The 17,796-nt window shown below is 44.7% G+C and overlaps 1 protein-coding gene across 15 annotated transcripts in view; it reads left to right on the forward strand.

Moving 5' to 3' along the window:
- Positions 1-17,796, forward strand: part of NUP214 (nucleoporin 214) — a 108,662-nt gene that overhangs the window by 49,895 nt on the left and 40,971 nt on the right. For all 15 annotated transcript variants that reach the window (XR_016226132.1, XM_008249052.5, XM_008249054.5 and 12 more), the window contains 4 exons: positions 1,716-1,815; positions 9,129-9,204; positions 11,363-11,441; positions 14,122-14,218. Coding sequence is in view for 14 of the 15 variants with exons in the window: in XM_008249052.5 (XP_008247274.2) it covers positions 1,716-1,815; positions 9,129-9,204; positions 11,363-11,441; positions 14,122-14,218 (352 nt within the window). In the remaining variant the exon portion in view is untranslated. The remainder of the gene's footprint in view (positions 1-1,715; positions 1,816-9,128; positions 9,205-11,362; positions 11,442-14,121; positions 14,219-17,796) is intronic.

The raw sequence follows: 17,796 nt of genomic DNA on the forward strand, positions 1-17,796 counted from the left end.
TGGGTTGAGGCCGGAAGTGCTGCAAAACAACCCTTAAAGTGCACAAAATACCCGTGCAACAAAAGGTTATCTAGTCCCAAAATGTCAGCATTGCTAGGGTTGAGAAACTCTGATACAAGCCAATATTTCTTTTTTAGCCGAATAGAATTATTTTTCAGTTTTATCACTGCTTTAAACATCTACTGATTTAGATTGTTTATTTGTTTGTTTTAAGATTTCTTTATTTATTTGAAAAAGCTACACAGAGAGAGGGGGAGAGAGAGGGAGAGGGAGAGGGAGAGGGAGGGAGGGAGGGAGAGAAAGAGAGATCTCCCCACTGATTGGTTACTCAAATGGCCACACAACCCGGGCTGGGCCACGCCAAAGCCAGGAGCTTCTTCCAGGTCTCCCATGTGGGTAGCAAGGGCTCAAGTACTTGAGTCATCTGCTGCTGCTTTTGCACTCCACTAGCAGGGAGCCGATCGCAAGTGGAGCAGCCAGGACATGAATGGTGCCCACGTGGGATGCTGGCATTGCAGGCGGCAGCTTTACCCACATTGCCACAACACTGGCCCTTAGAGAGTTCCTTTTAAAACACTGAAAAGACATGGTGGTTTTATTTAGACAAAAAAGAATTGCTATTAAATAGTGGCAAATCAAAAGATTTTTTTTTAATTTTGTGCATTTATTATTTATTCGAAAGGCAGAGAGACAAAGAGAGATCTTCCCCCAAGTGACTCCTTTCTCAAATACTCTTATTTTTTTAAAGACAGAGTGATAAGGAGAGGAATGTTCCATCCAGTAGTTCACTTCCCAAATGGCCGGGCCCAAACCAGGAACCTGGGGCTCCAGCCAGGACTCCCACATGGATGGTAGGGGCTCAAGTACCAGGGCCGTGATCTGTTTCCTTCGCAGGCACATTAACAGGGAGCTGGATTGGAAGATGAGGATCTAGGACTCAAATCCTCACTCTGCTATGAATGCTGGTATTGCAGGAAGCAGTTTAGCTCACTTTCCACATCACCACCCCCTCAAATACTCTAACAGGCAGGGCTGAGTTGGACAAAGCCAGGAGCCTGGGTCTCTCACATGGGTGGCAGGGGCCTAAGCCAGGAGCCTGGGACTCAGTCTGGGTCTCTCACATAGGTGGCAGGAGCCTAAGCATCTGAGCTGTCACTGCTGCCTCCCAGAGTGTGCATGAGCAGGAGGCTGGATCTGGGAGTGGAGCCAGGACTTGACCCAGGCCCTCTAACGTGGGATGCCAGCATCCCAAGTGGCATTTTAACCTCAGAGCCAAATGCCTGCCCACAAATCAAAAGATTTCCAGGCAAAGTTAAAACCTCTGTTAAGATGCCTAAAATACATACTGAAGAGCAAAAACAAAGTTACTTTTTTAAGGTATCTTTGAGTTTTCTGAAAATACAATTCTTTGTTGTACTCTTTATTTATTTTTTTTTTTTAAAGATTTATTTGTTTATTTAAAAGAGTTACACAGAGCGAGAGGAGAGGCAGAGAGAGAGGTTGGTCTTCTATCCACTGGTTCACTCCCCAGTTGGCCGCAGTGGCCAGAGCTGTGCCAATCCAAAACCAGGACCAGGAGCTTCTTTTGGGTCTCACGTGGTGCAGGGGCCCAAGGACTTGGATCATGAGCTCATATCTGTGTGTTCATTTAAATGAGGCCACAGTGTCGTATCCTTCACCATAGTTAATGTGATTCTTTCTCTCTGTTCCAATAGCTGTTAGTACTTTGACTGAATCAACTTTGAAGACCGTCCCTCAAGTGGTGAATGTGCAGGAACTGAAGAGTAGTCCTGCGGCCCCCTCCACAGCCATGGGGTATGTTACGGGCTTTTCATTGTGTTGAACCAGGGGGCAGATTGACTGTAGGGAGCAGCGCTGCTGCCGCATGCTGAGTGTTTTCCGTTAAAGCCTCAAGTTACAGAGGGATAGACAGCTGATCGTTATAGTCTATTATTATTATAATCGTCTTTATATGCAGAAGATCAGCTCTGTACAAAGTACAGATTTCAACAGTTTGCACCCACACAGACACACGAAGTATGAAGTACTGCTTGAAGACAGTTTTACTGCTACTTCTCATAGTACAGCTCATTGAGGGCAGAGGTCTACAAGGGGAGCAGGTGCACAGTGACTACTGTTGTTGATTGAACAGTTGACTCTTGTTTATGAGGTCAGTGATCACCTGAGGCTCCTGTCATGAGCCGCCAAGGCGGTGGAGGAGGAGAGCGTCCTTTTCATCGTGCCGGTAGTGATTGCCGCCCAAGCCTTCAAAGTCCATCACGATATATGCTCACTTTGCTCTTTACCACGTGCAAGTCTACCTGTGATACACAGCAGGCTGTTAGGGGAATACTTGAAATTGTTTGTTTGTTTGTTAAGGAATTTATTTAATGCTCAGAATTCCAGAGTTGCCCCTTGAGGTCTAAGTGAACTATTTATTTATTTATTTATTTATTTTTGGACAGGCAGAGTTAAGAGAAAGAGAGAGACAGAAAGGTCTTCCTTCCATTGGTTCACCCCCTAAATGGCCGCTACGGCCGGCATACTGCGCCGATCTGAAGCCAGGAGCCAGGTACTTATCCTGGTCTCCCATGCGGATGCAGGGCCCAAGCACCTGGGCCATCCTCCACTGCCCTCCCTGGCCACAGCAGAGAGCTGGCCTGGAAGAGGGGCAACCGGGACAGAATCTGACGCCCTGACCGGGACTAGAACCTGGTGTGCTGGCGCCACAGGCGGAGGATTAGCCAAGTGAGCTGCGGCACCAGTCAGACTATTTCTAAAAACTGGTGATCTAGAGATTGACAGTCTCCCCACGTCCTCTGACCAGGCGTTTCTGTTCTTAGAAATTACGTCTGCTTTTGTCTGAGAAGGTCTCTTAATCTCCGCTCTTGGGAGACCTCCAGCTTCTCTTCCATGCCACGCTTGGGAAGAGGTCGTTACTGCTGGAGTCCACATGTCTTATTCTGCCCCTGTATTGAGGATTCCAGGGGCTGACTCCCCTGCAGCACCCTGGCAGTGCGGCTGCCTGCGCTCTGCTCTACTGTCCCCAGCCACCCTCCCCAGTGGCATAGGGCAGATCAGAGAGACACTCTCTCAGTTTGAACGTGGGAATCGGGAGGACCAGTGTCATTTGAGGAGTTGAGGTCTGGTGCCCGTGCTTGGTCCAGCCCGGATCCTGGGGTTTTCCACACACGCCTGCTTTGCTGCCCCAGAGCAGATCTCACACTGCACTGCTTCCACTTGTCCAGTGATCCTGCTTCACCGCTCCACTGGTGTTCCCTTTCAGTCCGTTTATCTGAACATTGCCTGTTTCAGTAATTTTTTAAGAAAAGATTTATTTATTTGAAAGGCAGAGTTAGATCTTCTAGCCACTGGTTCACCTCCAAAATGGCTGCAACAGCTGGGACTGGGCCAGGCCAGAGCCAGGAATTGCATTCAGGTCTCCCATGTGGGTGCAGAGGTCCAAGCACTTGGGCCATCTTCTGCTACTTTCCCAAGCACACCAGCAGGGAGCTGGATCAGAAGGGGAGCAGCCAGGACTTGAACCAGCATCCGGATGGGATTGCCAGCGCTGTAGGTGTGGGATTAACCCACTTCACCACAGTGCTGGCCCCTCAGTAATTTTTTAGTTACTCAAGACCATACTAACAGTCAAAAAGTGAGCCCAACCACTCTCCTATCTTTTGATCTCAGAGCTTTGGTATGCTGTTTAGACAAAGGTGGTATTTGTGGTTGTTGCAAACCTCTCAAGGGAAAGAACTGTGCATCAGAATTTGGGGATGATAGCCAGATTCCTAGTGTAGGGCAGGCAAGAAAAAACGGTTAAGTATTAGAGTATTACACAGGACTGGAAGCTAGCATTTTCTAAAGTGTAATCTGGTGTCTCTGGGATATTTTAGCCTTTGACCGCACGTGTGTGGGCCTCATGGAGACTTGTCTTCACCTTGTCCAGCTGTTTTCTCTCGGAGCAGCCAGCTGATCTTCGACAAAGGCTCTGTTTGGGGAGCAGTCGGAGTGTGCTCCTTCTCTGGCACAACAAGTGAAAAGGAACCTTAAGAAACTTCTCCTGTCCCCAGAGAGTTGGACTCTGGCATGGGTATTTAACTTGGATATTCAGCATGCTGTCTAGTGTGTAGTTTCTTTGTAATAAACTCTTACCGAACACTAGGTAAACTTTGCTGTGAATCAGAAAGTGGTAACCATAATTGCTGCCATCTCCCATAGAGAAAATTGAGAAGGGATTGTGCTCATTGTAAAATGACAGACTTTCAGATTCTTTGAAGCGGTAGTTTCCTAAGTATATTTTAAGTTTTCACTTTTGTATTTAACTTTTTCTGAGTGTCTGTCTGTCTGTCTATCTATCTATCTATCTATCTATCTATCTGAAAGGCAGAATTACAGAGAGACAGAGAGAGATCTTCCATCTCCTGGTTCATTCCCAAATGGCTTCAGTGGCCAAGGCTGACCCAGGCCACAGGCAGGAGCCAGGGGCTTCATCCAGGTCTCCCACGTGGGTGCAGGGGCCCAAGGACTTGGGTCATCTTCTGCTTCTTTCCCAGGCCACAGCAGGGAGCTGGATGGGAAGTGAAGCAGCTGGGACTTGAAGTGGTGCCCATGCAGTCGCTTTACCTGCTGCACCAGAACGCTGGCTCCTCTGAGTGGTATCTGTAGAAGCAGGATGAGCGTACATGGTCTCTCTCAATAGTGGTGTATCTCATATTCAGTGGCTTCATCCATTCATTGTATATAATTTCCATTTATTTATTTTTTCATCTTTATGAAAATTTGGCTTTGGAAAGCAGAATTTGGATACATGCTGCTTTGTAATCTCAGGTAAATCAGGAACCTTAATTGTTTACTTTTTTTCATGTCACTAAAAATTCTTCACGCTTCTTTGGGGTCTTCCACACGGGTTGCGCCCATGCTCCACTGCTGTCCCAGGCCACAGCAGAGAGCCGGATCAGAAGTGGAGCAAGTTCCAACTTACATTACTGCAACTGCTTAGCATCTTGACGTTAATGCAGGAACTGTAGCTTGATTTAACAGAATTTTGGATAATGTTTGAGTAATGTTTGGATCTTCAAAAACATGACATTTTCCAATGAGGACAGTAGGTGTCAGTCATACCTCTGTTGACTGATGAAAGGAACTCCCAAGGATGAATCAGTAGTTTTTGTTTTAGATATCTTGTATTTCTTGCTTATTTTTTCTTCTCAATTCCTTTGTTTCTTCAGTTATTCTTAAAAAATTGTTCTGTCTCCTCACTTGTCTCACCTTTCCAGTATTACAAAAAATGTCATTATTCATTAAATAATTAATTTTAGTGGCTTAGAAATCTTAGACCTCTTTGATATATGAATATATATGAAAAGTTACATATGATTAAATAAAAGGTATACATATGAATATATATCCATATAAAATATATATAAAACATTATATATGATTAAGGCTTACCACAATAAGACATAACTGATTCTTCTGGTTTTTAAGCCCTTTAAAATATTGAAATAGGTGAAAGAGCAAGTACTTAACCCTCTGTCTCTCTCACTGTCTATAGCTCTACCTGTCAAATAAAAAAAAAATATATATATATATATCTATAGATAGATAGATAGATAGATAGATATCAGCTAGGTTCTTTCTTAGAGGTTCCTTAAACTTTACTGAATTTTAACAAGGTAAATATTTATCCCATTGGGTTCAACATTGTGGCAAAGCAAGTTAAGCTGCCCTGGAAGCCAGCATCCTATATGGATACTGGTTCAAGTCTCAGCTGTTCTACTTCCAGCTCCCTGCTCATGTGTCTGGGAAGGCAGGGAACAATGGCCCAATTGTATGGGCCCCTGAATCCACTTAGGAGATTGAGATCAAGCTCCTGGCTTTGGCCTGGCCCAGCCCTTACCACTGTGGCCATTTAGGGATGGGAAATCTCTGTCTCACTCTGTTTCTCCTTCTCTCTCTGTAACTCTGGCTTTTTTTTTTTTTTCTTTCAAAGATTAGTTTTATTTATTTGAAAGACAGAGTTACAGGGAGAGGTAGAGAGAGAGAGAGAGAGAGAGAGGTCTTCCATCTGCTGGTTCACTCCCCAATTGGCTGCAATGGCTGGAGCTGTGCTGATCCAAAGCCAGGAGCCAGGCGCTTCTTTGGGGTCTTCCACACAGGTTGGGCCCATGCTCCACTGCTATCCCAGGCCACAGCAGAGAGCTGGATCAGAAGTGGAGCAGCTGGGAAGTGAACCGGCGCCCCTATGAGATGCCGTCACTGCAGGCGGCGGCTTTACCCTCTATGCCACAGCGCCGGCCCCTACAATCTTTTTTAATTAACAAAAAAAATTTTTTTTAAAGACAGACAGATCTTTCATATATCAGTTCACTCCCCAAATGCTCAAAACAGCCCAATCTGGGCCAGTTCAAAGCCAGGAGTTCAAAATTCAATCGAGGTCTCCCACACGGGTAGCAGGGACTTAAATGTTTCAGCCATCAAGTGCTACCTCCAGGGTGTGCATTAGCAGGAAGCTGGAATGAGAAGCAGAGCTGGGACTTGGAGCCCAGGCACCCTGAAGGAGAACATGGGCCCTCCTAGTGGACGTTCACTGTTGCACCAGATGCTCGCCTCACTGACGCTTCACAGTGTCAACCCAATTCTATAACTGTGTGTAGAGGGTGCGTCCCAGGAACTATGTGCATTTTTCTGCCAAAATGAGCACATAGTCGTAATAAGGTGTCAAAAAAAAAAAAACAGGAAAAAAAGTAACCCTTCTGTGTGTAAGTTCTTTGTTTGAAACAGGTTTGTTGTGGTATATTCCTTGTTTATCAGACTCCTTATTTTCACCTTCAGTTTACTGTTTTTTTAATCAGAGTGATGTAAGTAATGGAAAGTCAGACTCTAAATGTTCTGGGAGCTTCCGTCGTGAACCGAAGCTTCCTCACTTGCCTCCATCGCTCGTTTCTGAAGCAGAAGCTCTAGTGTCCCGTGAGGGCAGTGTGACTCGTGGTCGTGTGCAGTGAGTGCACGTCTCTGATGTGCTGGTTATATGCCGTTTTCTGGTTGTGGAACTTTGACTTTTGTTTTCAGTTATGGAACAAAGTGTAAAGATGATTTTCTGATAATATCTTTGTGATCCATATTCCTAGAAAGCAGAATAGTCATCTAAAATGTAGTAATTTGAAGTTTGACTTTTCCGTCTCTTGAGCATTTTTGCCTACAGATTTCCGTTTCTTGGTTAGTGATCATGCGCAACATTTGAGAGTGTAATGTTCTAATCTGCTTGCTGTTGGAGCGTAGTAGAGATTTCTTGAATCTGATTTGTCAATTGACACGTTGGCTGATTGTACTAAACAGCATTTTCTACAAGGAGGTCATGATGTATAAGGCTGTTGAGTCCTAATTTTGGGTGTCAGGAGGTAATAAACATTATCACAGGTAAACAGATTACAATGTAATACATTTTAATTATTAGGTCACAACTAAATTTTGAGTGTAAAATTTTTTCTAAAATATGGGTAAATTGTTTTTATATTTATTGCTAGTTTCTTCTGTTTGTCTTTGAAAAGCATGAAGAAGTTTGATTTTCCTTGTGATTCTCATGAGCTAAAACCATGTCTCTAAGCAAGTCAGCTCTGCCCGCCCAAGGCCTGGCTCCGTCCCTTGGCGATCTCCCTGGCGCGTTCTGTTCTTCCCTGGAGCCTGAGCATGAGTGGAGCGGGAGGGGTGTGCCTGTGTGCCTGTCCTGTGGACTATCCGGGCAGCAGGGAGAGTTCTCCAGAGGGGCACATGCGTGCAGCTGCTTCCTGCTTCCGCAGGAGCGTTATATAGGAAGTGTTGTGTAGTTGAGAATAACTCTGTTGTCTTCTTCTCCGTCAGTCTATTAGAAACTGTGTGGGAAGGGTCCTGTGTTATTCAACAGAGAATTGGAATGTGTTTGTAGGGATTATTAAGTCGATTATGTTCTTCTATGAGATGTGGCCTATCTTTGTTCTTCCTCTTAAAAGTTAATGTTTTGGTGGAAAAATATTACTTCTCCCCAAATCTAGATAGAGATCTAAAAAATAAAACTGGATTGTTTTTAAAGGTTTATAAACTTGAAAGGCAGAGATAGAGAGAGAGATATCTTTCATTTCCTCAAATAGCCTCAGCGGTCAGAGATGGGCTGATCAAGAACCAGGGGCCTCCTCTGCATCCTCTGTGTGGGTGCCGGGGCCCACGCAGTTGGGCCATCCTCCGCTGCCTTTCCAGGCACATTAGCAGGGAGCTGGACTGGAAGTGGAGCAGCTGGGACTTGAACTGGCTCCACACCTATTAGCTTACGTGATTGCTGTGCATCAGCGTCACTTTAGGCTGAGGGTAGACAAAGTGATTGAAAAACTGCCCCCAGGAACAAGAAATTTTTGTCTGTGAATGTATTGTTGCATTATGATGATGAGGTTGTGTATTACGTCAGCAGGTGATGTGATTTCTCCCCACCTCCACCGCCCCACATTAACACTAGTTAATTACTGACATAGCTGCTTGCTGCGTACAGTGCTCACGGTTGACAGAAGATGGTGAGAACTCTTCCTGCACGTGGGCTGTGCTTTTCATACTGGCCCAGGCGGAGGCTGGAGGCAGGAGGCAGAGCAGGGCCTGTGCCTCCTCTCTGTGATGCTGGTGAGCCTGTGCCCTTGGGTAGGTCCTTGAGAAGCTGAGACCTCTTTGGGTAGCACCTGTGAGGTGTCTGTGACAGCAGATCAAATGTATCCATCGGTCCTGGTGAACCTTTTTTCAGGCTTAGAAAAGAGAATCAAGAATTCTTCAAATGGTGTAGAATAAGGAGGAAAGTTGAGGGGAGGGAGGAGTTATTTCCAGGTAAGAAAAAAAGCTTTGTTTTGAATAACTACAGTCTTTTCTGTTAGGATTGCTGAGAGAACGTAAGTTTTGGGATCACTGCTTTGACTTTAGTGCCAAAAATCCAACTACATTTGAAAATCTATTCTTAAATCAAGAAACATCAAATGAATTTAGTTGGTCCCAGACACCTGTATTCTACCCAGAAATTGATATCATTTATTTGGCAGAACACAGGCTCAAGGATGGATGTGATTCCACCCTTCATACCTTTCTCTGAGTGTGTGCTTTGTGTTTTTCAGTTCTTCAGTGCCATACTCTCCAGCCAAAGCACCTCACCCAGTCCTAACCCCAGTGGCTTCCAGCCAAGCCAAGCAGGTAACTTACTTACCAATTTAAGTGTTGACTTCGTTTAAATGAACCATGATTTATGCTGGCTTTGAGGCTTTTTGCATTGTTGTGAACTCAGGACTTGATGCTGTCTTCCTGGGTCCTTTGACATTGTGCATCTAGTGATCTTGAGTGACAATTCTAATCCTGTAGATTTGTGTGAGCATTTGGCTTGTGTTTTACTTTGTTTTCACGTGATCTCAGTTAACCCTTAACAGCAGCCATGCGCAGGAGGCAGGATGTCTTGCTGACAGGAGCCCAAGCTCACGTGACTAATGCAAGCTTGCGCAATAAGTAAACGCTGGAACTGGACGTGGGACTCAAAGCTTCTTTCTTATTTCTGTTCTCTGCAGTTCTCACTACAGTGTTCAGCATTTGGGGAGTAGGTTATCTTGTTTTCTCTTAAAATCCCTGTTTTTCAGAGTGTACATTTTCAGTGATGTTATGTCTAGCTTCAGGTTCTTGCCTGGTAAACATTGTCTCTTAAAAATAGGTTAAACAACCCAGAAGAAATGATAGGATATGGCTAGAAGGTAGATGAAGCTATTTCTGAAACTTCCTAAGAAATCCTGGTTTTCTTGCTGTTCTTCTTTTTTTTTTTTTTTTTTTGAGGATTTATTTGTTTATTTGAAAGGCAGAGCCACAGAGAGGCAGAAGCAGGAGAAAGAGGTCTTCCATCCACTGGTTCACTCTCCAGATGGCCGCAATGGCTGGAGCTGGGCCAATGCGGAGCCAGGAGCGTCTTCCAGATCCCCCATGTTGGTATAGAGGCCCGAGGACTTGGGCCATCTTCTACTGCTTCCGCTGCTTTCCCAGGCCATAGCAGAGAGCCAAATCAGAAGTGGAGCAGTGGGACTTGAATCGGCACCCGTGTGGGATGCTGGCACTACAGCCGGCGGCTTTACCCGCTACACCACAGCACCGGCCCCTTTCCTGTTGCTCTCACATCTCTCTGTGATGGGTAACTTCAGTTTGTGTTTATGATCAGCATTTGAGCCTGAACTTCAAAATTTGGCTCTTTTGAGTTCCCAACATCCTTAATTACTTAACTTTAGCTACTTAACATTTTAAAAGAAATTTTAATTTATTTTCACTTTTACTTTTTCAAAGATATATTTATTTATTTGAAAGGCAGAGTTAGAGAGAGGGAGAGGCAGAATCAGAGCAAGAAGTCTTCTATCTGCTGGTTCACTCCCCAAATGGCTATAACAGATGGAGCTGGGCCGATCCAAAGCCAGGAGCCAGGAGCTTCTTCCAGGTCTCCCATATGATACAGAGGCCCCAGCACTTGGGCCATCTTCCACTGCTTTCCCAGGCACATTAGCAGGGAGCTGGGTCAGAAGCAGAGCATCCGAGACTTGAACCAGCATCCATGTGGGATGCCAGCATCGCAGATACTTCTTAACCTGCTACGCCACAGCACTGGCCCCTTATTTTCACTTTTATTTGAAAGAGCAATCAGTCTTTCATCTGCTGGTTCACTCCCCAAATGCCCACAGCAGCCAGGACTGGCCAGGCCAAGGTCAGGAGCTGGGAACTCCATTTGGATCTCCTATGTGGGTGCCAGGGATCCAAGTACTTGAGCCATTTTCTGCTGTGTCACAAAGTGTGCATTAGCAGGAAGCTGGATCGGAAGTAGACTTGAACCAAGCGTTCTGATATGGAATGCGGGTATTCCAAGCAGCAGCTTAACTGCTGCGCCAGTCACCCACCCCACCATTTAGTTGACTGTTCTTGGTTTTCATGTTCACGTGGAAGATTTGTGATTAGGCATAAATCATGACACACTAGTTAAAGAGCATTGATTGGAGATAGGGAATTTGAGCAGTTTTACATTTTAACCTCCTTGTAAAGTCATTGTAAAGTCATTTAATCATTATTTATTCATCTACCAAATATCAAGTGCCTTTTATGTGACAGGCATTCTTGGAGCCTTCTTGGAGCGTGCACAATATTTCTGTTTCTATTCTCTAATATGTTTTTACACACGGTTGACTTAAATTGAAACTTTCTCCTTTTTGACAATTAAAGTAAATAGAAATACTTATGCTTGCTTATTTTATTATGTTTTTAATTTACATTTTGCATGTTCCTTTATTCCATGGATGGTTAGCTTTAACGTAAATTTACTTGTGTTCTATTATAGGGGTCTCTAATAAATTCCCTAAAGGCATCTGGGCCTACGCCAGCATCTGTTCAATTGTCTTCTGGGGATAAAGCTTCAGGTCAGTTTGCATTTTTGCTTTAATGAAAATAAAGGTAAAAGAAGTACATAAAACAGTTCTGTATTCTGAATCACAGAAAATCAAGTATAACAACTCTTTTGAAAGAACTTCACTTATGAAGAATTTCTAGGAAATTGGTCCTTCAAGAGCTTTCTATTCTACAAAAATGAGTAGTAGTTCACAATAACAATTCAAAAGCCAGTAAAATATGGAAAGTACAACAAATTTGTTAAAGTAGATCTCATAGATAAATCAATATTATAAGATTATTATGGCTTCAAATGCCTCCCCAACACTTACTAAAGCATAATTGTTTAATTTTTTACAGTAACCATAAGTGTTTTGGCTAGGGTCCACGTTGTCCAAGCCAAGATGAAGTAGGGACTGCTTTTATTTATTTGAAAGCCACAGAGACAGAGCAAGACTGATAGAGATCTCCAATCTGCTGCTGATTTACTCCCCAGATACCCAGCTGTTGGGCAGGCCGAAGCTAAGAGCTGAGATTCCCGTGTGGGTGGCAGGACACCCCTCATCTGCTACCTTCCAGGAAGCTGGAATCAAATGGAGCCAGGACTCAAACCAGACACTCAGATATGGGCTGTGGGTGTCTCAAGCAACTGAACTGTTGCACAAAACCTCTGTCCCAGAATGCTTTCATTTTTGACCTAATTTTCACATGGGTCTTTCTCAGTATCTCCCTTTTGTCGGCTCCATGTGTGTAGCCCACCTCATTTGGCTTGTATGACTTCCTGTTCAGGGGTCTTATGCTGACTGCATGCAGTCTTGTATTTTTAACACACTCTGGACTCGTTTTGTTTTGATTCATGCTTTCAAGTGAGTCTTCAAGTGAAGTGCATAATAGACTGAACTTCACACATAAACAGCCCACATTCCATAATCTCTACTCAGTCATACAATCATTCTGTGAATTCCAAAGCTTTCTGATTGGATATTGGGTTTATCTTCGTAAAAATGTTCCCTACATTCGGAAGAAAACCATTATCATGTAAGCCAAAGTTGCATTCTAGAATTTGGGTTAATGTGGAACTGCCGTTGGTGTGCTGTGTGCCTCTTCTCAGAGGAGAAGACAGTTTAGTGGCCTTCTGGGGTCGCAGCTACATGTAAAAAGAAAATTCAGTGGAATCACAAAAGACTTCTGAATCAGTTAAGATTTGGATTAAGAAATGTCATTCTATTTCTGGCTAATATCTTTAAAACACTTTTGAAAGATGATTTAACTTCTTTCAAAGACTTTACTGGGAAGCTTTGTGTCACTGTTAAGATTACAAATCAAGGAAACCTAAGGACCTGGGCTGCATGCATGTCTTGGGCAAGTAAAAGGACTTGAGATTGATGGTGCAGTGGTGGCTGTGAAACACACTGCCCTTGCTGGGCGTTTACTTACGTTTCTACTTGCTGGATCAACAAGGTTTAGAATAGAACTTTCCTTTTGGTAGGAAAACCTTTCTGAAAAATACTGTTTGTTTGCGAGAAATATATTTAAAAAAATATTTCTAACACCTCCGTAGAATAGTTCTCTTACTAGTTAATAATGGGAATACTTTCATTCAATTACTTGCCCACAAAAAGATCTATGAGATAGATATATATATAGGAAGTGAAAATTGCCCTGTATATTTCATGTTCCAGAGGTAACCTAACTTTCTGTATATCTGTTAAAGTTACTTTGTGAACAAAAACGGGTCTATCCTGTATATGCAGCTTTTGCAGCTTCCTTCCCCGCCCACTCAGGAAAGATGTCCTGTTCATCATCTCGGGCCTGCTGTAGATCTCCCTTACTCACTTTGTGGCAACCTAGGACGTTGCCGGTTGAACTTCACCAGTGCTATGCTGACACCGACTGTTGCGGAGTCCTCTAGGTTCCAGGCAAGGCCGCACCGCATGTCTGCCTGCAGCTCTGCACCATTGGCATTACCCCTTACCGTGAAAGAGAAGTTGTCTTTTCCTTATTGTTGATTGGTTTGGTTTGATTTGTACTTTCTAAATTTAGTTTTCCTATTCCTCCCCCCTCTTCTAAAGTAGAACAGTAGAGAAAATTTAACCCCAAACTGTTCATGAGAATTTAGAGAAAATTGAGCATGAGAAAAGTAATGAATCTCACCTTTAATGTTGTACACTTCTCAGTATTACAGCAATTATGTGATTTAAATAAAAGTATTGTGTTAAATTTAAAATAAAAATCTATGGAAAACATAGAAATGTATAGGAAAGTAAATAGTGAGCCTTGAAGTCACTACTCAGATAGTTGGGCTTTTTCTCTACAGCATAAATTTCAATTGCAAAGGTACGTTATATACAGTTTATTATATTTTTTTAATTTTTATTTTTGCTTAGATTTATTGTAAGCATTTCCTCATACCATTATAACCTAGAAGAATATATTTTTAGAACTTTAAGCGTTTAAACTACACTAGGATTATTTTGGTATCTTTTCTGGGAAGGAGAATATGTCATAGGATGTTGGCAGGACCAAAGAGCAGGTTCAATGGCAGTAACCCCAAGTTAGCCAACATGCTTGCTCCCTGGGTGCCTCACGTGGCACAAAATGTACTTGATGAGAGCAGCTGTGAAAAGCGGCACATGGTTCAAGCTGTTGAGAATTGCAACGTGGATTAATGTTTTTACTGACTTTTTGTTATGTTCTTATTTTTTTCCATAGTTTCAGGGCCAGGGACAGCCAAGACAGAAACAACTGTGACTTCAACCCCCTCTGCTGTTGGGCAGTTCAGCAAGTCTTTCTCATTTTCTGCATCAGGGTCAGTAGTGTACTTAAATTTTATTGCAAGTCACTGGTTTCCTTACAGGTAGCTTTCTCAAATCTTAGAATCAATTGGTATATTGGTGTGCTTACTTAAAGTGCGTGAACCCCAAATCCAAGTCATTGCAAGTGTTACAGCTGATGATAATGGCAGTAACAGCATTCTGATATGAATACTTATTTCGCTATTCATGTTTATACATACATTATTACCTATTTGTTTTGCTTTTCAGCCTAAGCCCTAAGTTTTGTTTTTTTTTTTTTTTAAAGATGTATTTATTTATTTGAAAGTCAGAATTACACACAGAGGGAAGGAGAGGCAGAGAGAGAGAGAAAGAGAGTGGTTTTCCATCTGCTGGTTCACTCCCCAGATAGCTGCGATGGCCAGAGCTGGGCCCATCCAAAGCCAGGAGCCAGGAGATTCTTCTGGATCTCCCACACGGGTGCAGGGCTTCCACTGCTTTCCCAGGCCATAGCAGAGAGCAGAATTGGAAGTGAAGCAACGGAACTCAAACTGGCACCCATGTGGGATGCCAGCATTGCAGGCAGTGGCTTTACCCACTACACCACAGCACCAGCCCCTCTGTTAAGTTTTATAATTCATCTAGTTTGTCACACAGCAAGGTATTTTCATTTGGACATCATTTCGTGGGTAGATGTAACACACTGGCTTCACTTCATTGAAAATTCAATAGACTAAACTTAGAAAATATAATGAAAGAAAGTAGCTATTTGAAATTTGGGATATAGAGATCTGAGAGAATCTGTTTCTATTTCATTTTTTTAAAATAACAGTGGCTGGGGCCGGAACTGTGGTGTAGCAGGTAAAGCTGCCACCTACAACACCAGCTTCCCGTATGGGCACCAGTTCAAGTCCTAGCTGCTCCGCTTCCAATCCAGCTCTGTGCTAATGGCCTGGGAAAGCAACAGAAGATAGCCCAAGTACTTGGGCCCCTGCACCTACGTGGGAGACCCTGAAGAAGCTCCCGGCTGCTGGCTTCTGCCTGGGCCAGCCCTGGCCATTTTGGCCATTTGAAGAGTGACCCAGCAGATGGAAGAACTCTCTCTGTCTCTCCCTCTCTTTCTATAACTGCTCTTCAAATAAATAAATAAATTTCTTTTTAACGATGGCTGCACTTACAAAGTTGAGGTTTTGTTTTTGTTTTTGTTTGTTTGTTTTTTTGACAGGCAGAGTTAGACAGTGAGAGAAAGAGAGAGACAGAGAAAGGTCTTCCTTTTTTCCATTGGCTCACCCCCCCAAGTGGCTACTATGGCCGGCGCGCTGTGCCGATCCAAAGCCAGGAGCCATATGCTTCCTCCTGGTCTCCCATGCGGGTGCAGGGCCCAAGGACCTGGGCCATCCTCCACTGCCCTCCCTGGCCACAGCAGAGAGCTGGACTGGAAGAGGAGCAACTGGGTGGGACTAGAACCCGGGGTGCCGGTGCCTCAGGCGGAGGATTAGCCTAGTGAGCCGCGGCGCCAGCCTATTTTTGTTTTTAAAGATTCATTTTATTTATTTGAAAGACAGAGTTACAGAGAGAGGTAGAGACAGAGAGAGAGGTCTTCCCATCCGCTGGTTCATTCCCCAGATGGTCACAACGGCTGGAGCTGCGCCGATCCGAAGCCAGGAGCCAGGAGCTTCCTCTGGGTCTCCCACACGGGTGCAGGGGCCCTAGGACTTGGGCCATCTTCTACTGTTATCCCAGACCATAGCAGAGAGCTGGATTGGAAGAGGAACAGCCAGGACTAGAACTGGCACCCATATGGGATATTGGAGCTTCAGGCCAAGACATTAACCTGCTGTGCCACAGCACTGGCCCCAAGTTGAGTCATTTTTAAAAATGAAAGAATCTGGCCGGCGCCGCGGCTCACTAGGCTAATCCTCCGCCTAGCGGCGCCGGCACACCGGGTTCTAGTCCCGGTCGGGGCGCCGGATTCTGTCCCGGTTGCCCCTCTTCCAGGCCAGCCCTCTGCTGTGGCCAGGGAGTGCAGTGGAGGATGGCCCAGGTGCTTGGGCCCTGCACCCCATGGGAGACCAGGAGAAGCACCTGGCTCCTGGCTCCTGCCATCGGATCAGCACGGTGCGCCGGCCGCAGCGCGCTGGCCGCGGCGGCCATTGGAGGGTGAACCAACGGCAAAGGAAGACCTTTCTCTCTGTCTCTCTCTCTCACTGTCCACTCTGCCTGTCAAAAAAAAAAAAAAAAAAAAAAAAAAAAGAAAAGAAAGCATCTTCTAAGCTTCAATCCACAGTGAAACTGCATTAACAGAGGAAATGCGTGCCTGGTCTCTGAAACCTGTGGGAGCTGCTCAAGTGCTCCCTTCCCTGCAGTGATGCAGTCAGACCATGTAGGTGAGATTCAGACCATTAAAAGGGGCAGTGTTGCAGCGCCGCGTAGGGTTCCCGTGTCTCACATCAGAGTGCCTGCGTTTGGTGCCTGGCTCCAGCTCCTGGCTCCCGTTTGCTGCTGCCCCAGTCCCTAGGAGACAGTGGTGAGAGCTGCAGGGACTGGACTCCTACCCCCACGTGGGAGCCGAGATGGCGTTCCTTGCTCCTTGTACCTTCAGGCCCTTAAGCTCTTGGTGTATTAGCTCCAGTTTCTTTTCCCTGTTAATCCTTTTTCAGAAAGATTTATTTAATGTTTATTTGTAAGGCAGAGTTAGAGAAGGAGAGACAGATCTTCCATCCACTGGTTCACTCTCCAAATGACCAAAGTCAGGAGTTTCTTCTGGGTCTCCCGCATGGGCACAGGGCCCCAAGCACTTGGGCCGTGCTCTGCTGCTTTCCCAGGCACATTAGCAGGGAGCTGGATTGGACGTGGAGCAGCCAGGACTTGAACTGGCACCATGTGGGATGCTAGCACTGCAGATGGTGGCTTAACCTGCTGCACCACAGTGCTGGCTCCTGTCAATACATTTCTTAAGGGTCCTTCCCACTTAGATATTGGGAGAAAAGAGGGTGTTAGTCTAGACTTCAAGGGAGGAAGTCGTGTGTATTGTAAATCATATTGATTTCTATGTCCCAAGGGAATTTGGAGCAAATTTTGAAGAGGAGTTCAGTGAGAGGAGTCATTGCGTCCTTCGCAGGTGCTAGTAACTCTCCGTCTCAGTGAAATGATGCTTCGATTCCTACTTTTAAAATGCCCTGGAGATGTTCGTGTCATTGAGCCAATGGTTTGTTCTATTGGACACAGTTTCTTCATGAAGGTTGAGGCTTCCAACCAGAACAGGGCTTGGATTTTTTTTTTTTTTTTTATGATTTATTTATTTATTTGAAAGGCAGATTTAGAGTTCTTCCATCCACTGCTTCACTCCCAAATGACTGTAGCTGGGCCAGGTTGAAGCCAGGAGCTTCTTCCGGGTCTCACATGTGGGTACAGGGATTCAAGGACTTGGGCCATCTTCCTACCTTCCCAGGCCATTAGCAGGGAGCTGGATCAGAAGTGGAGCTGCCAGGACACAAACCAGCACCCATATAGGATGCCAGCATTGCAGGTGGTGGCTTAACCCTCCATTCCCAATGCCAGCCTGTTTTTTGTTTGTTTATTTTTAATATGGTAACATGTTTGGCACGTCTTC

Source organism: Oryctolagus cuniculus, chromosome 1 (genome assembly GCF_051225735.1).
Source record: "Oryctolagus cuniculus isolate XC-2025 breed Fujian yellow rabbit chromosome 1, ASM5122573v1, whole genome shotgun sequence".
In the NCBI taxonomy this organism is placed as follows: Eukaryota; Metazoa; Chordata; class Mammalia; order Lagomorpha; family Leporidae; genus Oryctolagus; species Oryctolagus cuniculus.